The sequence below is a fragment of the Octopus sinensis genome, unplaced genomic scaffold (genome assembly GCF_006345805.1).
Source record: "Octopus sinensis unplaced genomic scaffold, ASM634580v1 Contig18261_ERROPOS534453, whole genome shotgun sequence".
In the NCBI taxonomy this organism is placed as follows: domain Eukaryota; kingdom Metazoa; phylum Mollusca; class Cephalopoda; order Octopoda; family Octopodidae; genus Octopus; species Octopus sinensis.
In genome coordinates this window covers 157,501-182,010 of record NW_021835690.1, presented here as the reverse complement: position 1 = coordinate 182,010, position 24,510 = coordinate 157,501, and the positions used below count along the sequence as shown (strand labels likewise).

The window sequence follows — 24,510 nt, the reverse complement described above, 5'->3', positions numbered from 1 at the left end:
CCACACACATACACATACATTCATACATATACACACATGCATATACACACATACATATACACATATACATATACAGTCATACATATACACACATACACATACATTCATACGTGTATAATGTGAGCAAGATGTGACTAAAGAGGATGACTTAATGGCCATTGAGGACTCGGGTGGATGTACCTGTGTTAACCCTCATTGCACTGTGTTCCTCGTATGGCAGAATTAGCCTAAATGTAATCTCTGTTGGATTCCCATCAAAGTGGTAACAAACGACACATGTTAAAAAAAGATGATAAAATGCTAAAAATAGACAACTGACCATGTTGCAGCCTTTTAGTCATGAGAGTGTTTATAGCTCATTGTTAATGGTGTCCCCCATATCTTGAAATACTAATGAATAAAATTTATTCAATAAAATCACCATTGACTTGAACCATGGCATCCAGACGACTTTGGAATCTTCTGCAACTCTTCTGAAATGTCTCTTTGTTTAAGTTGGTGAATGCTGCCATAATATTTGCCTTCAGTTCATCTTTGGTGTTACAAGGAGTTTTGTTGGTCTCTTGCTCAACTGCACCCCACACATAATAATCAAGGGGGTTGCAGTTTGGGGAGTTAGATGGCCAGATGTTAGGGGGGTGATGTGGTCACAGAAATTGTCTGACAGCCATGACTGGGTTCTCCTGCTTGTGTGGCATGGTGCAGAGTCCTGTTGCCAGACATAGGGTCTTCCAGCAGCCGCCCTCTTGACCCAGGACAGCACTACCTCCTCCAGGCACTTGATGTAGGCCTCCGTGTTGAGTCTGAGGCCATGTGAGAAAATGAATGAAGTCATAACATCATCATCACTAATGATCATGCCAGACATCATGATGTTGACTGGATGTTTGATTTTTATCACTCTTGGCACATCTCCTCAGATTGACACCCAAACACTCTTAAATGTTCATATTGGAGCTTCCAGCATGAATGCCAAGCAGTACAGAATGTTGTTTCCAAATTTCTGGCAGAGTGAATTGTGTCATGGTGCTGCTTTTCTCACAGATGGTGCCCAACTGACCCTACTATACTGTGTAGTCAACAAAATCAAAAACAAACAATGCGCGGGCGTGAAACTAAAAATATAAAATCGCTACAATTTACCCATTGCACCCTGTATATGTGCGTATGTTCATTTTGTGTTTTCTAATCCCTGAACAGCAAAGAAATTGAAAAACAGAATTTCAAGGAAGTCCTGAAAAAAGTTTACTTTTTTTGGATCTGCCCCCAAACACAAGCCTTTGAATGCTTCCAGGAACTTCTTGTGTCTTTAGAAATCATGCTTGAGAAGATGAACCAGAATGAGTTCCTCAGTTATAACATCTACTTGACACGTGGCTTAAATAAAAGTCAGGTAAGACACCAGCTTTGCTATCTGCATTTGTAACATCATTATTGATATGACAATCACCGTTATCATCGTCACATATGTCCAGTATTTGACAGCAGTAATTATGGTCATCATGTGTTGATATATATATACTCTTTACTCTTTTACTTGTTTCAGTCATTTGACTGCGGCCATACTGGAGCATCGCCTTTAGTTGATCAAATTGACCCCGGGACTTATTCTTTGTAAGCCCAGTACTTATTCTATCGGTCTCTTTTGCCGAACCGCTAAGTTACGGGGACGTAAACACACCAGCATCGGTTGTCAAGCAATGCTAGAGGGACAAACACAGACACACAAACACACACACATTCATATATATATACATATATACGACAGGCTTCTTTCAGTTTCCGTCTACCAAATCCACTCACAAGGCATTGGTCAGCCCAGGGCTATAGCAGAAGACACTTGCCCAAGATGCCACGCAGTGGGACTGAACCCGGAACCATGTGGTTGGTTAGCAAGATACTTACCACACAGCCACTCCTGCGCCTATATATATATATATATATAAATTAGAAAAAAACACTGTTTATCAATTCAAAATGAACAATTAAATTATACCATCTAGAAAATTACATATAATAGAAGTATTAAAAGTAAAATAACAATAATATACTGATGACTAAGTAAATTGCAAAATAATAATAAAAACATATATATTTGGTTCAGTAGTTAGTACCCCACGAATGAGTGAGGGCGCGTGGCTTAGTGGTTAGGGCATTCGGCTCATGATCGTAAGGTTGTGAGTTCGATTCCCGGTGACGCGTTGTGTCCTTGAGCAAGACACTTTATTTCACGTTGCTCCAGTCCACTCAGCTGGCAAAAATGAGTTGTACTTGTATTTCAAAGGGTCAGCCTTGTCACTCTCTGTGTCACACTGATTATCCCCGAGAACTACGTCAAGGGTACACGTGTCTGTGGAATGCTCAGCCATTTGCGCGTTAATTTCACGAGCAAGCTGTTCCGTTGATCGTATCAGCTGGGACCCTCGTCGTCGTAACCGGCGGAGTCTTTTACCCCACGAATGATATTGTGCTCTATTCTTAACTAAAAGCTTTCACTCTCTTAGGCTGTCTTTATTTACTTATGAGGTGGTATTAAAAAGTTCCCAGACTAGTTCTGTAGCGTGCTAACAGATAACAGCACATGGTTGTGTACCCAGTGAGAGCTAGCAGTGACCTTCATGAGGCAGTGTGTTGAGTGTCATTGCTGTGTTTACTTCCCAAGTTGTGAAATTTGTGTTTTTGTGATCCATGTGTATGCCATAGTCTGTGATTGTATCATGGACAGGAAATTGGAACAAAGAGCCAACGTGAAATTTTGTGTTAAACTTAGGAAGTCTGCTACAGAGGCATTGAGCATGCTTCAGCAAACTTATGGTGATGAAGCAATGGGTCGTATGCAATGTTTTTGAGTGGCACAGGCACTTCAAAATTGGAAGAATGCCCCTGAAAGATGACGAGCAATCTGGAAGACCTGCCATGAGCATCGCTCCCAGAAATGTTTTGTTCCTTTTGGTTCCGATCGTGGCCATTGCCAGCCTACCCTGGCACCTGTGCTGGTGGCACCTAAAAAGCACCATCCGTACATGGCCGATGCCAGTAGACATATGTGACGATGCACATTGAGAATTCATTCCCCAGGGCCAGACCATCGATTGAGTGTTCTACTATGACGTTTTGAAGCATCTGAAAACAACCAGATCTGTGGAGCACAAAGAATTGGATTCTTCACAACAACAAAACACCCTGTAACCAAGCTCTCTTCACTTGTTAATTTCTCACCAAAAACAACATGGTACCACTTCCGCACCTGCCTCGGTTGCCAAATTTAACACCTATGGACTTCCATCTCCTCCCCAAGATGAAAATGCAGCTCAGAGCTCACCGATTTAACTCTGTTGTTAAGATCCAGAGCAATCACAGAAGGTCTTCAACTCACAGAAAATGACTTCCTGGCCAGATTCCAAAAGTGGCAGGAATGCGGGACCAGTGTATTGCTGCTCAAGGGGACTATTTCAAAGCAGATGGTGTTAAAACTTAGGTAAATAAGTTATTGTTTATTAAACATGACTTGTCCAGGAACTTTTTGATATCACCTCATATAAATGGACACCATGGGTAGGTGTAATTTGTGGAAACAAGAAATTTCTCAAGTTTTTAAGCTGATTCTTTTTAGATATTTATGTGGCTGTGTGGTAAGAAACTTGCTTCCCAACCACATGGTTCCAGGTTCAGTCCCACTGCATGGTACCTTGGGCAAGTGTCTTCTACTATAACCTTGGGTTGACTAAAGCCTTGGGACTGGATTTGGTAGATGGAAACTGAAAGAAGCCGTTTTTGTATTTGGCTTGCAAGATTCTTTGAGAATTCGTATGTTGAAGCATATTCTATTGTATCTGGGGAGAGACATTTTCTTTTAGTACCTTATTACCTAACACACTCACTGGTTCAATTTCCACTCATTTACTTAATTTTTTTTCTAAATATTTATTGTGTTTTGCAACCTCTTCAATAGTTGTTGACTCAATGACCACTGAAGAGGTTGCAAGGCCCAACAAAAACTTCAGAAAAAATTAAATAAGTAAATGAGTGGAAATTGAGCCAGTGAGTGTGTTAAGTAATGAGGCACTAAAAGAGAATGACTCTCCCCAGATAAAATAATATGTATGTATGTATGTATGTATGTATGTATGTATGTATGTATGTATGTATGTATGTATGTATGTATGTATGTATGTATGTATGTATGTATGTATGTATGTATGTATGTATGAATGTATGTATATATATATGTATGTATGTATGCATGTATGTGTGTACGTATGTGGGTATGTATGTATGTATGTATATATATGTATGTATGCATGTATGTATGTATGTATATATGTATGCATGTGTGTCTGTGTATATGTATGAATGTATGTATGTATGTATATATGTGTATATGTATGTATGTATATATATGTGTATGTATGTACGTATGTATGTATATATGTATGTATGTATGTATATATGTATGTATATATGTATGTATGTATGTATGTACGTACGTATGTATGTATGTATGTATGTATGTATGCATGTATGTATGTATGTATGTATGTATGTACGTGTGTATGTATATATGTATGTATGTATGTATGCATGTATGCATGTATGTATGTATGTACGTGTGTATATATGTATGTGTGCATGTGTTTGTGTCTGTATTTGTCCTCCACTACTGCTTGACAGCTGGTGTTGGTGTGTTTACATCCTTTTAACTTAGCAGTTTGGCAAGAGAGACCAATAGAATAAGTACCAAGCTCAAAAAAAACAAAAAACTCTCGAGATCAATTTGTTCAATTAAAACCCTTAAAGGCAGTGCTCCAGCATGACCGCAGTCGAATGACTAAAACAAGTAAAACATAAAAGATATTGAGTTGAATAAAATATATTTTTTATCGTCTTATATCTACACACGAAACAGTGTTCAGTTACAGCCTCCAGAGTTAATAGGTTTTCAGAACTCAGCTTTAGCCAAGTATTTATATGAAATAAAAACGACATTGTTTGTTTAGGCCCAGACTTGTTCTTATTCAGGAACATGTACAATGAAAGGTATTTCAGCTATGACAATATCATCATCGCTTTTAGACTTTATTCAGTGTGACCTTCTTTTTAAGCTGATATGGTATGTTTCAGAGAACTGACTGCAGTTTCTAGCAGGGCTGACAATCACATTGAGGGTTTCCTTATTGGAGTAAAGTAATTATGTTTAAGGAAATTTTTCTCTGCATATGTGGTTGTATTTAAATATATTTACACTATTATTATTATTATTATTATTATTATTATTATTATTATTATTATTATTATTATCATCATCAGTATCTGAAAATAATTATTTCCTGTGAATGTTTTTCTATTGCATGTAGTTTTTCATATTATTTATATCATCTTACAAAGAACTTGTAGCTTGCTAAGCAGTTAACATGTTGACTAGAGCTGCCAATGTATTCAATGTTCAAATAACTTGCAAGGGAAGGAAAAATTTCAAAAACAAAAGATACATTATTTTGTTTAGTAACCATTAATGAAATATTCAAATAGTTTAAGCTTCAGTAGCTTTTATGGTACCAGACTAAAAAACTAAAATGATCAGATAAATAAACATGAACTTTGAACTAAAACTAGCACCTAATTTCGGTAGTTGATTAGGTTGGATGACGGTAAAAAGTTTTGTGGTGTAGAATGAAATTGAATATACATAAAATTGAATTTTGAATGTCGGTATAAATCATTTATTTTGTTTAGATTGGAAACATAGCATTACATTTTGGTGATAATATTGATCCAATAACAAGACTTCGAGAAAAAACCCACTTTGGGAGACCAAGATGGTCAAATATCTTCAAAGAGATAAAAGACGCTCATTTAGGGTAAGTCACAAAAAATAACTTCAAATTTAATTAGTTCAGAATCCAAATTGTTTATATTACCTGACTTTTCTTTGACACGTTCCCTCAAATACAAAAAAAAAAAAAAAAGAAGTGATTTACTGCAAATGAAGCATTTGCTAATTAATATTGTTCCCTAACGAAGAAAAGTTTTCTGTAATTTTCCTAACAAAACCAAAAATATGTTGAAGCCGTATGTCACATTAATAGTGGCATCTAGTTGTTAAAACAATTGTTTCACCAAAATAAACCGTCTCAGAATCACAAGCATAAAAATAATGGATGTGAAAATATCCATTCAAATAACTGGTTTTAGCTTGAAAGGGTTTACCTGATGAATAATCATATTTGATTTGTTTTTGTTGTTGTTGTTGTTAATGAAGTTAGTGTGCAGGTAAAACATCGAAATCAGAACTGTCTACGCAAGGGGTGTTCATTAAACATTTTCCCTGACCTACTTCTGGTTATTGCAGGTAATGCAACTTGTACAGGTGTAAATCGTACATGTTTCTACATGTCACATTGTAAATTGCAGCTTTTTACGAGTATTCGCTTGTCTTTTACAGCTGAGGTGGACTAAGGTGTTATAATGGAGGCAGGTGAATGCAGATCAGTGATCAAGTTCTTATACTTGAAAGGTCGTACACTAAAAGAGACTTTCGATGAGAAGAAAGAAGTTTATGGTGATGATGATGATGCAGCATCATACGACATAGTCAAGCATCACCAGTTCAAGTGTGGTTGGATACCAGTGGAAACTGCTCCTATTCCTGGATGACCACATTCCACCATTGATGAAGACATTATCCATAAAATGGAAGCTGCCAGTTTGGAGGATCACCGCATAACTATTTGGCAACTATCCCAAGAAGTGAAGATAAGTGTAGGGTCCTTGGAAAAAAATCATTCTCAACCATTTGCACATGCAGACGTTGTTTGTATGATGGATTCCCAGGATGCTCACACTTTTTCAGAAGCAAGAGCAAGTCAATTGCTCCCAGGCTCTTTTGGCAATGTGCCAAGAAAACGAGGACTTTTTCAGCAGACTTATCACACAGGATGAAACGTGGATCCATCATATGGTACTGAGACTAAGGTCCAGTTGAAGCAATGGAAGCATGATAACTCATCACCTCCAAAGAAGGTTCATGTCCAACCCTCAGCAAGCAAGGTGATGCTCACAGTCTTTTGGGACCAGCATGGAGTAGTGATGATGGATTTTCTGGCAAAGGGTACCACAATTGACAGGGCATATTATGCTTCTCTGCTGCAGAAATTGCGGGACACCATCAAAACAGAGGGGCATGGCATGCTGACCAAAGAAGTTTGCCTGCTCCATGACACTGCCCCAGTTCAAAATGTGCATGTTGCCCAGATGAAAGCACACTCCTGCAGCTATGAAATCCTTCCTCATCCCCCTTACTCTCCTGATCTTGCACTGTCTGACTTCTGCCTCTTTGAAGGAGAAACACTTTTTGGATGATGATGAACTTATTTCTGAGGTAAAGTCTTGGCTCCAGATGCAACCTACCGACTTCTAAAGACGAGGTCTTCACAGCTGCATAAAGTGATTGGAGAAATGTGCTACCATAGGTGGTGGCCATGTAGAGAAGGACTAATAATTATGCCAAGTTTCGTTTATCCCACTCTTTGGGAAGTAGGTCAGGGGAAACCTTTAATGAACACTTCTTGTAGTACAGGTAACTCTATTATTTCAATGTTGCTTGAGTTTACTCATATGAGAGTGTTGAGTGCTGAAATATACCAAAACAATACGGTTGTTCATTATATAATGTACTTACTACCTATATATTTCTTTATTGCCCACAAGGGGCTAAACATAGAGGGGACAAACAAGGACAGACAAAGGGATTAAGTCAATTATATCGACCCCAGTGCGAAACTGGTACTTTATTTATCGACCCTGAAAGGATGAAAGGCAAAGTCGACTTCGGCGGAATTTGAACCCAGAAATACCGCCAAGCATTTCACCCGACGTGCTAACAATTCTGCCAACTCGCCGCCTTACTACCTATTGGAGTGAAATGTAGCTCTTTACTTTGTCTATTTTACGTCACGCCCATAATGAATGTGTGTGTGTGTGTGTGTGTGTGTGTGTGTGTGTGTGTGTGTGTGTGTGTGTGTATAATGTCTTTGTGTCCAATACACATGTGGTGAAGCTAAAAATATTTTTTTCTCTTTTCTCAGGAAAAGTATCGGTGTATTTTACTGTGGTCCATCACAACTGTCGAAAACCCTCTGTGAAATGTGCAACACCCACTCTGATTCCATAACTGACAAAGGCATGAGGACTCAGTTCTTTTTCAACAAAGAAAGTTTCTAATTCGTCATCTGTGTTGTTTGTGCGTGCACGCACATGCATGTGTATATATATCTCATTCACATTTAGTAGTTGGTGAAGGTCAACCTTTATTTTCCACCACAGCTTCTGTCCCCTCTAGCTAATCCAGTTCTGGACCAAACTGAATGCAGTTAAATTCATTGAAATATTATAATAGAAAATTGGCCACATTAAAAAAAAGGTTATGATAAAATTTGTGTTCAAAACCTGGGTGTATAACATATAGATGTAATTTCTAAGCAGTAAAGTTTCTTTATTTCTGATTTATTTTAATTGCACTTGAATAAAAGAGCTCAGTGAGAGAAACCAAGATCTGTTAACCACATCATGGTGAAGCAGAAAAAACCCAAAACCTTACAAGGAAAAATGTAGTCAAATAGGGAAAGGTAGTAACACCTGATATTGTCTTTAAGTTGTTGTATCTGTTATTTTAAGGCAGTGGTTCCCAAAGTTGGTGGTACTGCCCCACTGGGGGCTTTGAAGAATAATGGGATGACGAAGATGGAGCAATGGATGTAAAAAAAACCAAACAAAACAAAATAAAGGGTGAACTAGATAAAGTTTTATTTGTGAAATACTGTTGTTTTGAATTAGCTACAGAAAATGGTCTATGTCTGTGATAGTGGTGGGGGCACCAGGAATGTGGCCTTAGAACCAAGGGGGCAGCAACCTGAAAAAGTTTGGGAACCACTGTTTTAAGGGATAATTTTCCTCAAAGCTTTCCTCAAAGAGCTAAAGGAGAAGAATCTTACATAAGTTTATAGGGCAAAAAGTGGTCAAATCAGAAATGGAAACTAGCTTAAATTCGTATTTAAATCATCATAAATCTATTATTTTAGAAAAAACAATTAGTATAATTAAGCTTTTCTGAACAATCAATAGGGCAGGAAACCAATACTGAAAACTGTACTAAATTTGGTACTGTATGAAAAAAGCTATGAGGCAAAAGATGGTTAAAATTGAGGGTGATCTCTGGGGTACTAAACTGTAGTTACACCTATGTATATAGATGTAACTGTGAGTGCGTATACACACATGTATGTAACCTCTCATCCACTTATACATAAACAGTGGTACCCAAGCAAAGTAGTGCTTGTTTGTCTCAGCAATTAGGGATAGTTGAAAAGTGGAAGAAATTGGGGGACATATTGTGCCCTCTAACCACTTTTATTTCATTTTTTTCCCCAATGTTTCTTTGGTATCCTGTGTTTTCAACCTGATGACAATTTTCAGCCATTCAAAACTTCAAACATGACCCCTTCCCCCAAAATTTCTGTTTTCCCTTTTTCCAATTTTTTTTTTAATTCCACATAGGAAAAACTTGGAGATCTGAAAAATAAATTTATTTTCAAAATTTCAATTATTTTTACCCCGCTTCCTAGCTTTCAGCATACCCACCTCACCCCCATACCGACATTCTACATGTTTTTAAATTCAATTGCTCATTTCTATGTGTATGGATGCTTGATATGCTTGAAATAACAGCCAACTTTCTGAAAGATCATTTTTTTCAAAAATTTCATTTTTTAAAATTCAATCCCTCACTCAGCAATCAGAATAACAATTATTATTATTATGCATGCATTGATGCCCGTTGAACCAGTAGATGAAATAAAACCCTTCCCTGACTTTTAGAATAATGATACCCACCCCACAGAAATATGGAATGCATCAGCACAGTTGTTCCCACTCCCCACTCCAACCAACCTTAAAATATTAATTAAATTCCACCCCCAACACCTGTGGTGTTCTTCAGGTGTTTCTCAAGAATGTGAAAATGGTCAGACTCCTTTGATACAAAACTAGTCGTCTCATTTACTCTACTGCTTCCAGACTGGCATCATTTAATTCATTTACTGCAGCCTTATTGGCATTTTCCTCCTTTGTCTTGGTTTATCCAAGGTATTTATATAAATTACTTTCTGTCAATAAATTCTCGTTACCTTTTTACTAAAGTCTCAACATTTTAAAAGTTCAATTTTTATTTCATCTTGTATACATTTTGTGTTTTGTGTCAAAAGCAGCCATTTTTTGGTTGCAAAACGAGATTCCTGTAAAAAGAGTGGATTAGCAGAAAAAATGTGATAATCATCATCATCATCATCATCATTTAACGTCCGCTTTCCATACTAGCATGGGTTGGACGATTTTGACTAAGGGCTGGCGAACCAGATGGCTGCACCAGGCTCCAATCTTGATCAGGCAGAGTTTCTACAGCTGGATGCCCTTCCTAACGCCAACCACTCCGAGAGTGTAGTGGGTGCTTTTTACGTGCCACCGGCACAGGGGGCCAGTCAGGCAGTACTGGCAACGACCTTGCTCGAATCTTTTTACACACGCCACCGACACAGGTGCCAGTAAGGCAACGTTGGTAATGATCACACTTGAATGGTGCCTTTTATGTCCCACTGGCACGGAAGCTAGTTGGATGCTCTGGCAATGATCACACTCGGATGGTGCTCTTAGCACCCTACTAGCACGGGCACAAGTGCTAGTAAGGCGACGCTGGTAACGATTACACTCGAATTTTGCCCTTTTACGTGCCACCGGCATGGAAGCCAGTTAGCTGCTCTAGCAACGATCAGGCTCGGATGGTGCTCTTAATATTCTTAATTAACTGAATATATAAATGTGTGTGGGTGTGTGTGTGTGTGTATATATATATATATATATATATATATATATAAATATATATATAAATATATATATATATATATATATATATATATATATATATATATATTATTAGTGAATTGAAGAAATGGAGTTGAACGAAGATTGAACAGAAATCGTTTTATTCATTCTACACGTGTTTCGAAAGGCACAATTTACCAAATTCCGATTGAATAATGAGACCATATTGTGTCTTTCTCTTCAGTTTGGCCATGGGCTCTTAGGAGCCTAGTTCGATTTGTTTTGCTCCGCCTCTGTTCTGTTTTTCCAACGGATTTCCTATTTCTTCCTGAAGAGAAAGACACAATATGGTCTCATTATTCAATCGGAATTTGGTAAATTGTGCCTTTCGAAACACGTGTAGAATGAAATAAAACGATTTCTGTTCAATCTTCGTTCAACTCCATTTCTTCAATTCACTAATAATATTAAAATTCAATTATCCGCACCAACGCACGGTTGCAACACCATATGGTTGTACCTCCAACCGTGCTGTCTTCTGCTGTGATTTTTGCTACCAAGGTATCGGTTAAACTTTTGATTAATCTGCAACAAGATTATTCATCTTTCTATTTCACATATATATATATATATATATATATATAAATATGTGGAGGCGCAATGGCCCAGTGGTTAGGGCAGCGGACTTGCGGTTGTAGGATCGCGGTTTCGATTCCCAGACCGGGCATTGTGAGTGTCTATTGAGTGGAAACACCTAAAGCTCCACGAGGCTCTGGCAGGGGGTGGTGGCGATCCCTGCTGTACTCTTTCGCCACAACTTTCTCTCACTCATTCTTCTGTAGGCCTGCTCACTTAGCCAGCGGGGTGGTGTCATTTGAAAGCTACAACAATGCGAAGCGCATTGTGACCAGCGATGTGTAGCAACATCTGATAGCCTAGTCGGTCACGTGATCACGTGATATAAAAATATATCAGATATGTATTACATACATATATTAAACTAATACATCTGTTTGTTGTTTACACACCCGTCTTTGTCTTTATCTTGGCTATTGAATAATTGTCACATATTATTTTACAGATAAATTTCCTCTACTTACATAATATTAAGGTCTCTTTCTTTCTTTTGTTATCTTACCGTTTTTACCAATATATATATATATATATATATATAAGAGAACAAAGTGTACATACGCTGCTATATATATATATAAAAAATACAAAATGGGACAAGAACGCAAAACATCCAAATAGATGATACAAAAAACACGGACGGGTCATTCGAAGCCTTTTATCTTCAGTCAAGAACCGGATCATCGTCCGTTTTTCTGGGATCTTCTTCATAAGTGGGATCTTCATAATGTTATCGGGTGTTTTGTGCATAATGGTTGACAAAACCTCTTTGATAACCAGGCGAAATAATTTAGTAATGTTTCTCCAATTGTGTGAGACTTCTCAGACTTAGCAATGAGTCATGCAATCTTGTATGATGCAATCAACCCGTCATTCACCTGTTTACTAGTTTCCTGAGGTTGCATGCTTGAGTTTGCTTATTGAAAGAGGCACTCAGTTGCAAAAAGTATGATAACGGCTTGTTTTTCTTGTCAGAATGCTTTGCATCAAAGTGATACTTCAAGAGTGAAGGCTTCATTGCTTCGTTGGTCAATGTTTGATGGCAAAGATAGCACATTCTGAGGAGAGGGAATAAATCCAAATGGATAAATAATCACTACTGTACTGTTGACAAATTTTCTTGACTGGAGGCATGAGTAAAGGGAAAATTTGGAAACAAATTTCTACAGACGGCGTCAGAAAGGCCGTATGGTGTTCCCAAAGAGAAGTCGATAGAGCAGAGTCAGATGATACATCTGGAGCAAATACAGATCTAGTTTGGCTGCCAGCATTTCAAAAATTAAAGTTTATTGAAAATTCTAAAATTTGGCACATTAATGTACTTTTCCAAGCTAAATTGCTGGAGTTATTCAGCTTTTACTGGAAAAATGTTTTAAAAAAAGTTTTAGAGGTTTAAAGTTTGATCATTTTCATCCAGTCAAGAAACATGATTTCAAAGCTGTCACTTTGTGAATGACTGCACATTTTGTCAAAATCATGAAAATAGCATTTGTGTTTTGATATCAAACCATAGAATTACGCACGACTCATAATCCCTCATAACTTTTTTATTTTTTGGAGTCTTCAGAAAATTTTTGCTAATTTGTATTCTACACGTGGGGCTTCATACGATTATGCTCCCCACAAAAAATTGAGCCTATTTGGCTGCTATTTTTAGCACACATGACAACCATCTCAATGACCTGCATGGCAAAAATATTCAATTGATAAACAAGTCGCTTTTTCAATACAAAGGAATGTCTCATGCGAGTAGACAAATGGATAAAAGTACATCCTTATTATAGGAATGCCTAGATATAAGTAATTGCAGACTTGATTTCTAAAAATTCTTTGTCACCCACAAAATGCTCATATTGCCCACCAAAATCTCAAATCGCTCACCATTTTCCAGAAATTTGCCCATCGCCCACTTGTAAGTTGAAATTGCCCACTTTGGGAAGCTATGATCTAAGGAGGTAGTTGAACAAAGATTTACGCCGCTGTCCAAAGTTCAAGGGCAAGTCTATCACCACATTGGTTCCCTGTTACCCACAAATGAACAACCACAGTTCTTCCGAATTTACTTTATGAGTGATGCAGGACAACAAACCTGAAAGAGGTGTCAAAACTTCAGATGACGGGTCGTGTTAGATGCAGTGCTGACTGCCACAAAGGAGAGTATAACCACTGAGAACTTTTTGGTGTGTTGAAAAATCACATACTCCCACTGATTTTCCATGACTGGTTGAGGCCTGGAATATTCTAAAAGGATGAATGACAAAGTTGCTTTGTCGAATTAGCTCCACAGATGCTTTGTGATCAATGCTGCATTTTCCTGGATCACCTGTTTCAACATAACTGTAATATATGAGGTGTGCGGTTATGAACTCCTCCCCCATCCCCCCATACTCTCCTGACCTTGCACCCTCTGATTTTCACCTCTTCCCAGCCATGAAGTTGTTTTTGAAAGGAAAGCGTTTCCCAGATGATGCAGCCTTGATTTCTGAAGTCACGTCGTGGTTGGAGGACCAAGCTGGGGTCTTCTACAAAAACCGTCTCCAGAGCTGCATCAAACGATGGGAGAAATGCATAACTCTGGGTGGTTCCTATGTAGAAAAAGACTAATAACTGTGCCAAGTTTCGTTGCTCTACTGCTATGGGAAGTGGGTCAAGGGCATTACTTATTGAACGCCCCTCGTATGCATACAAACTATGCCATTTTAATCCTGAGCAACATCAGGTGTCTCTGCTAGTTTGTTATATTATCTCTATTGTAAAAGTCTCAATCCATGTGACAAAGGAGAAACAATAAAAAGCCCCAACAAAACTGTATCAAATAACAACTATTTTATAATTTGTTTTAAAGATTTAGTGTGTATAAGATGCATTGATTGCCCCAAAAGTATCAAAAATTATTTTTCATTTAAACTAAATTTTGACTTTATAATCAAAATAAAATAATTATTTAATTTGACAAGATTTATTATCCAAAATTATGAATAATTAAAAAAAAAATGTTCAAAAAGATATGAAAATACTGTAAAATGTAATAATGGAGTTGAGTAGGGAAAATTTATCGTAGCCAAATTTAGGAAATGAGGAGAAAAAATTAAATGATTTTAAAAACAATTATTTGTATTTGAGTTGAAATGGAACAAAAAATTTTAAAGTATTTAAAAAAAATATCAAAAATTTAATAAAATTTGGTTTTGGTTTTGGTAATTTATTTAATTTTTCTTTTTATATAGCTGTTATTTTTTGTTATTCTTTTGTTTGTTTTTCTCCCGTATTCTTCCAATTCATCCATCATGCCTGGGATGTGACAAAGGCACCAAAGAACTAGGCAAGGAAGGTGATAAGTGTTATCACCACAAGGTTTTCCATGACAACATCCAAGCTGGCCATTCTATGCTTTGTCTGTTATGGTGGCATCAAGCACATCTCAGGTCTGATCTGTAGAGAGACTCTTGCTTTTCAGCTTTTATATTCCTTGAGCTTGTTTGAAATGCAACTATTTTATTGCCTGTAAAAAGCATTGTTTGTTAAAAGAGTGGAGTCGTAGGAAAAATAAAGTTTCAGGGGCTATGATAATTAACTGAGCTGAGAAAAGTATAGGACAAAGAGGGTACTGTACTTTACCACAAGAAGTGGAAGCAACTAAAGATGGAATTTAAATTTAAATGGTTGTGCTTCAGCATGGCCACAGCCACATGACTGAAATGAGTAAAAGAAAGTAAAAGAATAAAAAATACACCTTTGGGGCAGGAGTTGGCCATCTTTGGCAGAATGTTGGAAATGTTAAATTTTCAGGAGCATTTTCTTTACTTTACAGCACCCCCTCTTGCATATATCTAAGTGAGATCATACTCAATGGCTTATGCTGAGTCCAGGGATGATAAAATGAGCTTTTGGGTGTTTTTAGCAAAAAGATGGTTTGTTGGTCAAGCTTAATAGAAAACATGAGTGTCTGGAGAGCAAGAGTGTATGTACAAGCCAGGTATTGTCTTACAGTACCTGTCCAGCAGCTAAAGTATGCTGCTTAGCCAATAAATAATTAATATATGACATTATTAGTGCTGTAAGTGTATTTGCTTATGCATGTATATATGTGCTGTGCTGTGCGTGTGTGTGTGTGTGTGTGTGTGGACCTTGCAAAAATGCTTCACTGAGCTCAGTTTGTCAAACTGTGGCAATATTACTTCCCTGGGCATGGACACATTGAAACTCCGACGTCTGGCAGCTGACTTGGCAGACACCCATAAAATTATCAACCATCTTAAAAACAATAACTCTGAGCACCTTTTCAAACTCCACCCGTCTAACACCCGTGGACATGTTTACAAACTCAGAAAACAACACAGCTCCCATGACTTTTGGAAACACGCTAAGAGTTGCTGAAGCATGGAACAAACTGCCGGCATCAGTTGTTAGTTGTCGGAGCACTGCATCCTTCAAAACTTCCATGCTTTCTGAGATTCGCCAACACTACACCTGATTTCTTCCCCTCCATACACACACAAGCATGTATCTGACTCATACATTATTCGCTTTCCAGACATTTGTACATTACTGCATATATTTTATATGCACTGTCTGACAAGTTGTGGTGCACCTAAAAAAAAAAAAACACCATCCGAGCATTGCCGTTCGCCAGCCTCATCTGGCACCTGTGTTGGTGGCACATAAAAAAACACCATCCGAGCGTGGCCGTTCGCCAGCCTCGTCTGGCACATGTGTCGGTGGCACATAAAAAGCACCCACTACACTCACGGAGTGGTTGGCGTTAGGAAGGGCATCCAGCTGTAGAAACACTGCCAGATCAGACTGGGCCTGGTGCAGCCTCCTGACTTCTCAGACCCCAGTTGAACCGTCCAACCCCCTGCTAGCATGGAAAGCGGACGTTAAACGATGATGATGATGATTATTATTATTATAGACTTTAAAGTTTCTTTATGAATCCGGATGATGTGAAGGTGTGTGGTTTAGGGTTTAGAGTATTCGGCTCACAATTGTAAGATCATCAGTTTGATTCCCAGTGGTGTGTTGTATCCTTGAGCAAGACACTTTACTTCATGTTGCTCCAGTCAACTCTACTATCAAGAATGAGTTGTACTTCTAACTCCAAAGGGGCCAGCCTTTTCACCTTCTGTGTCATGCTGAATCTCTTTGAGAATCTACATTAAAGGTGGACGTGTGTGTCTATGAGTCGGCTGTTCCATTGATCGAACCAACTGGAACACCTGGTGTCATAGCTGACAGAGAGAGCCAGAAATAAGAGGATATAACAAATTAGTAACGTTTATAAAATCCAGGTAATTTTTATTGTGTAGGAAACATGAGTCCATGTTCATGATGTCATCAACAAACAAGGAAAACTAATGAACAAATATGTTAATTGGCGTTAAGCAATTGCAATTAAAACTGATCTTAACATTTCAAGATCATTTAATATCAACTGTTTTTGTTTTTCTGGCTTTTTCTCTCTCTCTCTCTCTCTTGTACTTCCTTTCTCTCTCTCTCTCTTGTACTTCCTTTCTCTCTCTCTTTCTTGTACTTCCTTTCTCTCTCTCTCTCTCTTTCTTGTACTTCCTTTCTCTCTCTCTATTGCACTTCCTTTCTCTCTCCCTCTTTCTTGTACTTCCTTTCTCCCTCACCTTCTTGTACTTCCTTTTTCTCTGTCTCTCTTTCTTGTACTTCCTTTCTCTCTCTCTATTGTACTTCCTTTCCCTCTCTCTATTGCACTTCCTTTCTCTCTCCCTCTTTCTTGTACTTCCTTTCTCTCTCTCTATTGTACTTCCTTTCTCTCTCCCTCTTTCTTGTACTTCCTTTCTCCCTCACCTTCTTGTACTTCCCTTTTCTCTGTCTCTCTCTTTCTTGTACTTCATTTCTTTCTCTCCTTGTACTTCATTTTTCTGTCTCTCTCTCTCTCTTGTATTTTCTTTCTCTCTCTCTTGTACTTTCTTTCTCTCTCTAAAGCAGTGGTTCTCAACAATTCTTTTACCTATAGACCCCCTTTCATTCCGATTTCATTCTGGTCGACGCCACAAAGCCATTCGATGTTTAAAAACTAATTTTATAGAAACTTCTTTGCTTTTCAGACATTCATTTCTGTAGGTTGAACTCTGTAAAATGTCGGAGAAAGAAACCTGTCTCTTCTAATAAGTACATCTAAAGCAAAAGATGTTCATGGACCCTTAATACACTACTGTGGATCCCCAACTTACTATTTTGCTTGTGTGTCTCCTTCCCCGCCGCCCAATCTTATACGGACCCGCAGAGGTCAAAGGGACCCTTGTTGAGAACTACTGCTCTAAATAAAAGGTGTTACTATCTGTACATTATAACTAAAGATCAAAAATATACAAAATTAGACAAAGGGAAATAACTTAAATAAACCAATGGTATGTTTTATGTGCAAATTCTTTTCTTTTATTCTTTTACTTGTTTCAGTCATTTGATTGCGGCCATGCTGGAGCACCCCCTTAAAGGGTATTTTAGTCAAATAAATTGACCCCAGGACTTATTCTTTGTAAGTTTAGTACTTATTCTACTAGTCTCTTTTGCCAAACTACTGAGTTATGGGATGTAAACATAATACATACATATAATATATATATATATGTGTGTATGTGTGTATGTATGTATGTATGTATGTATGTATGTATGTATGTATGTATACATACATACATACATACATATATATATATATATGTGTGTGTGCATGTGTATATGTGTGTACCTCCACCATTTGATAATCAGTGTTGGTCTGTTTATGTTCCCTACTTGGTAAAAGAAACTGACCAGATCTGATGGCTTTTAAGGTCTGTATTGCGCCTGAAACGTTGGATTGGAAGTAGAAATTTTAAAACATTTGCATAGAATTACAAAGTTACTTCCCTTGAAAACGCTTTCTGTTGAATATATTATTTAATTAAAGATTATATATTTTAAAAAATTCGATTTTCCTCCAATGGAGCAGCAAATAACTGAATCTTAAGAAGCAAAGACAGGAAATAACTTCGTTTAGGAAGTGACAATCAATTTGTAGCGATGTTAGCCGTCAAGAACTGAGCTGGAAACGGGAAGTTTGTTGTTGCTGTTACCATTAACAAAAAGTATATGTGTGTGTGTGTGTTTGTATGCTGATATTACTTTATGCGTAAATGTTTATTATATACATATATATCTGTATTTAAGAAAAAAAATCTGTGTATATCCAATAAAACCAATATTCACAGTGGAAAAAAAAAAAACGAATTTATGATTTGTATATATTACGGAGATGTACTTGCATAGCAAGTGACATGATCTGAGATCGTGTGCTGGAACGAAGACAATTGCAGCGTGGAAGGTGTTTATAAGCCATTTAAGAAACACACAAAAAACCGTTAGATTCACTTCAACATTTAAGTTTAATTTGTCAAAATATTTTCGTCGCTTTGAGACCACAACCTCTTCACTAAGTTCCGTGCTGCATTTTGGGGTCTCAAAGCGACGAAAATATTTTGACAAATTAAATTAAATGTTGAAGTGAATCTAACGGTTTTTGTGTGTTTCTTTAATGGCTTATAAACACCTTCCATGCTGCAATTAATTCGTAGATAATTATAAATAATAAACGGTCTAAGGGAAATAACCCAGTTTTTAGACTGCGTAAAAAGTTATCTCCCTTGCGTACAAGCAATTTAAAAAAAAAAAGTTAGTCAAACGTGGCAAAGAAGCAGTTCACATGGCATCTGTAAGACTTTATGAAGTGAGAACCGTGCTATTGTTGATGTTTATTTAGTCTAAATAATTGGAGTTCAATGCTCTCAGTAAATATAATTCTGGGGAAATAGACGCAGGCGTGGCTGCGTGGTAAGGAGTTCGCTTTCCAAACTACGTGACTCCACCGCGTGACCCCTGGGGGGAGGGGCATCTACAATAGCCTCGGCCTTGTGAGTGGATTTTGTAAACACAGACCCCCTCCACACACATACACACGCCCGCACGCACACACACACACTACTGCTTGACAACCGGTGTTGTTGTGTTTACGTCCCTTGTAACATAACAGTTCGGCAAAAGAGTTTTGAGAGAATAAGAACCGGGCTTAAAATAAGTACTATGGTTGATTCATTCCACCAAAATTCTTCCGGGTGGTGCCCCAGCATGGCCACAGTCTGAAACAAGTAAAAAGTAAGAGATGAAAAATAGAATAACTATATATAATATAAATAATAATAATTATGATGATGATGATGATAATTAATAATAATAATAAAAAAATAATAATAATATAATAATAATAATAATAACAATAACAACAACAATAATAATAATAATAATAATAATAATAATAACAATAACAACAACAACAATAATAATAATAATAATAAGATAGACAGACAGACAGACAGATAGATAGACAGACACACAGACAGACAGATAGATAGATAGATAGACAGACAGACAGACAGACAGACAGACAGATAGAAAGATAGACAGATAGACAGACATACATATAGACAGATAGATAGATAGACTGACAGATAGACAGATAGATAGATAGACAGATAGACAGATAGATACATAGACAGACGGACAGACAGATAGATAGACAGATAGATAAACAGATAGATTGATAGATAGATAGATAGACAGATAGATAGAATGGATGGATGGATACTACTCAAACGCCGGCAGAAATAACCGGTGTTTCCTTGGGGGTCGAATATGTAAAAAGATGTTCGTTGAACTTCTCGAGGTACACACATAAGATTATATATAATAGCACTAATTATATCTAAGAGGTAACGCAAGAATTAAGAATTAACCCTATTCTTACCCGTTGTGTTACAGGAGGCTTTCTCTGTTTTAGGCAACTCTGTCAGTCATTCCAGTGATACCTCTGCTGAAGAATTAGCATCATGCTTCAAAGAAAGCTATCTTTGCAGACGAGAAAGAAAATACGAGGTCGGTAAACTAAGTACCAGTTACCCACTGCGGTCGATGTAATCGACTTAATCCCTTTGTCTGTCCTTGTTTTTCCCCTCTATGTTTAGCCCCCTGTGGGCAATAAAGAAATAATAAGCCTGTTTCTCAACTATATGGTTACGAGTTTAGTACCCAATGTGTTGCACCTTGGGGAAGTGTCCTCAACTACAGCTCGAGATGACCAAAGCCTTGTGAGTGGATTTGGTAGACGGAAACTGAAAGAAGCTCGCCGTAATATATATATATATATATATATATATACATACACACATATATTATATATAACATACATACATACATATATATATATATATATTTACATATAATATATAATATATATATATATATATATATATATATATATACAGTAGCATCCACCCTTAGGGGTTAGCCATATTGAAATGGCAAAAATACGTCACGATGTGTTACCGCTACTGTATATAACTCACTTTGATATTTATCATTGTTTGATTTCACTTTTTCAATATCAGCGACAGTGGGCGCTGGAAAAAGTATAAGTATTTGTGAAGGAAATCTAATTCTCGGCGACAACTATGATTGTCACACGCTGACGAGAGGTCAATACCTCGAAACTCGGGTCCGTGTGTATCATAAGTTGAAGACGGGAAGGATGACTTCCCTTTGCAAATACTGACAGGACACAGATAGGAGTGTCTATGGCCAGAGAGGAGTGTGTCCTCCTGGGGCTAAAAACTACAGTAGCATCCACCCTTAGGGGTTAGCCATATTGACATGGCAAAAATACGTCACTATATATATATATATATATATATATATATATAATTGAGAGCTGCACTTATAGAGATGCCTCAGTAGCCCAGTTTGCAAAAGTGTTCTTCAATTTGGGCCAATGATCAGCTACAAGTTGACACTGTTAGTGGAAATATCATAATACTCCACCTTTGAAAAGATTGTGGAGCAGTTATCAAAACATCTCAAGAAATGTCCTAGCCTCTTACAGAATTATGGGAATCATGAGTGGGTCTCTGAACGAAGCATCTTAGCTTCCAACAATGATATTGTCCAGACTACAAATGCACACACACCAGTCAACATTTGTCAACCAAATACAGAGAGTATTATCCATATCCAGCAGCTGATGTTAACGAACCTACCAAACTATCCATCAGAGTTTATCAATTCACGTCAGTCAACCGGGGTCTCTTCTTACAACCAGCACGTGAAAGTAGGACCCCCTTATGTGGATGGAAGCACTCCGTCGGTTACGACGACGAGGGTTCCGGTTGATCCGAATCAACTGAACAGCCTGCTCGTGAAATTAACGTGTAAGTGGCTGAGCACTCCACAGACACGTGTACTCTTAACGTAGTTCTCGGGGATGTTCAGCGTGACACAGAGAGTGACAAAGCCGGCCCTTTGAAAATACAGGTACAACAGAAACAGGAAGTAAGAGTGAGAGAAAGTTGTGGTGAAAGAGTACAGCAGGGATCACCACCATCCCCTGCCGGAGCCACGTGGAGCTTTTTAGGTGTTTTCGCTCAATAAACACTCACAACGCCCGGTCTGGGAATCGAAACCGCGATCCTATGACCGCGAGTCCGCTGCCCTAACCACTGGGCCATTGCGCCTCCACCCCCACCTTATGTGTTGGATGCACCAATATGTACCAATATTTTCTAATGGCGCAACAACAGCTGTAAAAACGTTTATGCACCATTATGAATGGTTTCGAAAATGGAGATGTTTCCCCGTCACATCTTCTCTTCATCCCATCAGATATTCTATCTCAGTTCCTTTCAAGTGCCACAGTCTTTATGACTATCAACAAGCCTTGTTCTCTTTCTTTATGATCATCATAGGCGTAGGAGTGGCTGTGTGGTAAGTAGCTTACTTACGAGCCACATGGTTCCGGGTTCAGTCCTACTGCGTGGTATCTTGGGCAAGTGTCTTCTACTATAGCCTTGGGCCGACCAAAGCCCTCTGAGTGGATTTGGTAGATGGAAACTGAAAGAAGTCCGTCGTATATATGTATATATATATATATATAATATATATATATATATGTGTGGTGTGTGTTGTGTGTGTGTGTGTGTGTGGTGTGTGTGTGTGTTGTGTGTGTTTGTGTGTGTGTTTGTGTGTCTGTGTTTGTCTCCCCAACATCGCTTGACAACCGATGCTGGTGTGTGTATGTCCCCGTAACTTAGCGTTTCGGCAAAAGAGACCGATAGAATAAGTACTAGGCTTACAAGTCCTGGGGGCGATTTACTCGACTAGAGGCGGTGCTCCAGCATGGCCACAGTCAAATGACTGAAACAAGTAAAAGAGTAAAGAGTATATCTTAACAAGGATATTATTTTACAGTTGTTATGATTGAACTTCTCTTACGGTCGACACCATGTGGCATGATCACGTGTTTCGTTTTATCGGAATATAGAACCACAGAGAAAGAAATGTCGACCACCCTTGAGCTCTTTGTTGAATAAAACATTTCTGATAGAATTGTTTTCGTTTTGTGCATTGCGTATCAGTTGGAGATTGCAAGAAAATATGTAAAGCAAAATACATGGTGTGTTCTTAAATCACAAAATTAGCATTCTCAATAAATACAGCGTCATATAATATAAAAATATGGGAAAATTCAACTTTAGGCATTTATCTACGTTGCAATGAGAATATATGTAAATAAAATTATATCCAAAAAGCATCACCCCACCCACAAAAAAAACAAAACAAAAACACTTGCAATAAATTAAATAATTTAATGTCAAGAGAGAAATATCTTGAAGCACAGACATAAAGCTATAAATAATAGCATGTAAATATTGGACAGAAAGAAAAATCGAAGGAAGCTCGCTGAACACGAACCCGCATCTGCTGTAGTCATAACAGGAGGCCTAGCACTGTATCAAAGAAACCCTTCTGATGGCTGCATCCATTTTAGAAACTTTATTCTTATCAGCGAGAATTATATGTAGCTGACGTCATAAGAATTTGTAAACTTTCGAGAGAACGGGAGTAATTCTTATTTGGAATATCCCGAATCACACACAGGAGATGTGGGTTCGAGTCCTACGAGCATCCATTCGTTTTTTTTTCTATCCAAAAGAGTTGTTCAACCCAGTCTAGAGATATTCCCCAAAAATAAAAATGATTTGAATTCAACGCACATATTTTTTACATATCTGGCCCCAGAGGAAAACCGGTTATCTATCTATCTATCTATCTATCTATCTATCTATCTATCTATCTATCTATCTATCTATCTATCTATCTATCTATCTATCTATCTATCTACCTAACTACCTGCATACCTACCTACCTACCTACCTACCTACCTACCTACCTACCTGTCTGTCTGTCTGCCTTCCTGTCTGTCTGCCTTCCTGTCTGTCTGTATGTCTGTCTGTCTGAGAGTGCTTATATATATACTTTATTTAAAAGCAGTAGAAATTTAACAAAAGCTGTTACTCGGAGTTTCACGTTCCCCTTTTTTTTAACAAAACTGTCCGACGAACGGGAACGTGAAACTCTGAGTAACAGCTTTTGCTAAATTTCTGCTGCTTTTAAATACCTCTGGTATTTGAGTACTCTTTTTCCCACCTTGTTTCGCATTTATGTGTTTACTCCGGTATATTATATATAAAAGGGGTAAAGACCCCCTTCGGTCATGAGTGACCATGGGTTTGCACCTAGAGAGTTACCCTCTGAGGCACAAGTCTGGGCAAGGTTGTTTTTTTTTATGGAAGACCAGTAGTCGCCCATGCATACCGGCCTCCCCTCTCCACGCCACCAGTGTTATCCAAGGTCGATACAGCTTGGCACCTGTGACGTCGCAACTCATTTCTACAGCTGAGTGAACTGGAGCAACGTGAAATAAAGTATATATATATATGTGTGTATATATATATATGTATATATATGTATTTGTGTGTTTGTGTGTGTGTACGACAGTGTTGTAGTTAAAAAAATATTGCAAATATCTTTCACTATCGGTTTTGATTTTTCTTATTTTCATAATAATAGTCTTCTACAACAATAGCGCCAACAGCCATAACAATACCGATGACG

The 24,510-nt window shown here is 37.8% G+C and overlaps 1 protein-coding gene across 2 annotated transcripts in view; it reads left to right on the top strand.

Annotated features, from left to right (window-relative positions):
• LOC115231335 (NADPH oxidase 1) overlaps positions 1-24,510 on the top strand; it is a 72,410-nt gene that overhangs the window by 38,766 nt on the left and 9,134 nt on the right. The window contains exons 14-16 of one of the 2 annotated variants that reach the window (XM_036500040.1): positions 1,201-1,393; positions 5,734-5,858; positions 8,085-8,227. In XM_036500040.1, coding sequence (XP_036355933.1) covers positions 1,201-1,393; positions 5,734-5,858; positions 8,085-8,220 — 454 coding nt within the window. In that variant the 3' untranslated portion in view covers positions 8,221-8,227. Of the gene's footprint in view, positions 1-1,200; positions 1,394-5,733; positions 5,859-8,084; positions 10,206-24,510 lie in introns of those variants that run through there. The other variant, XM_029801382.2, reaches the window with a different exon arrangement.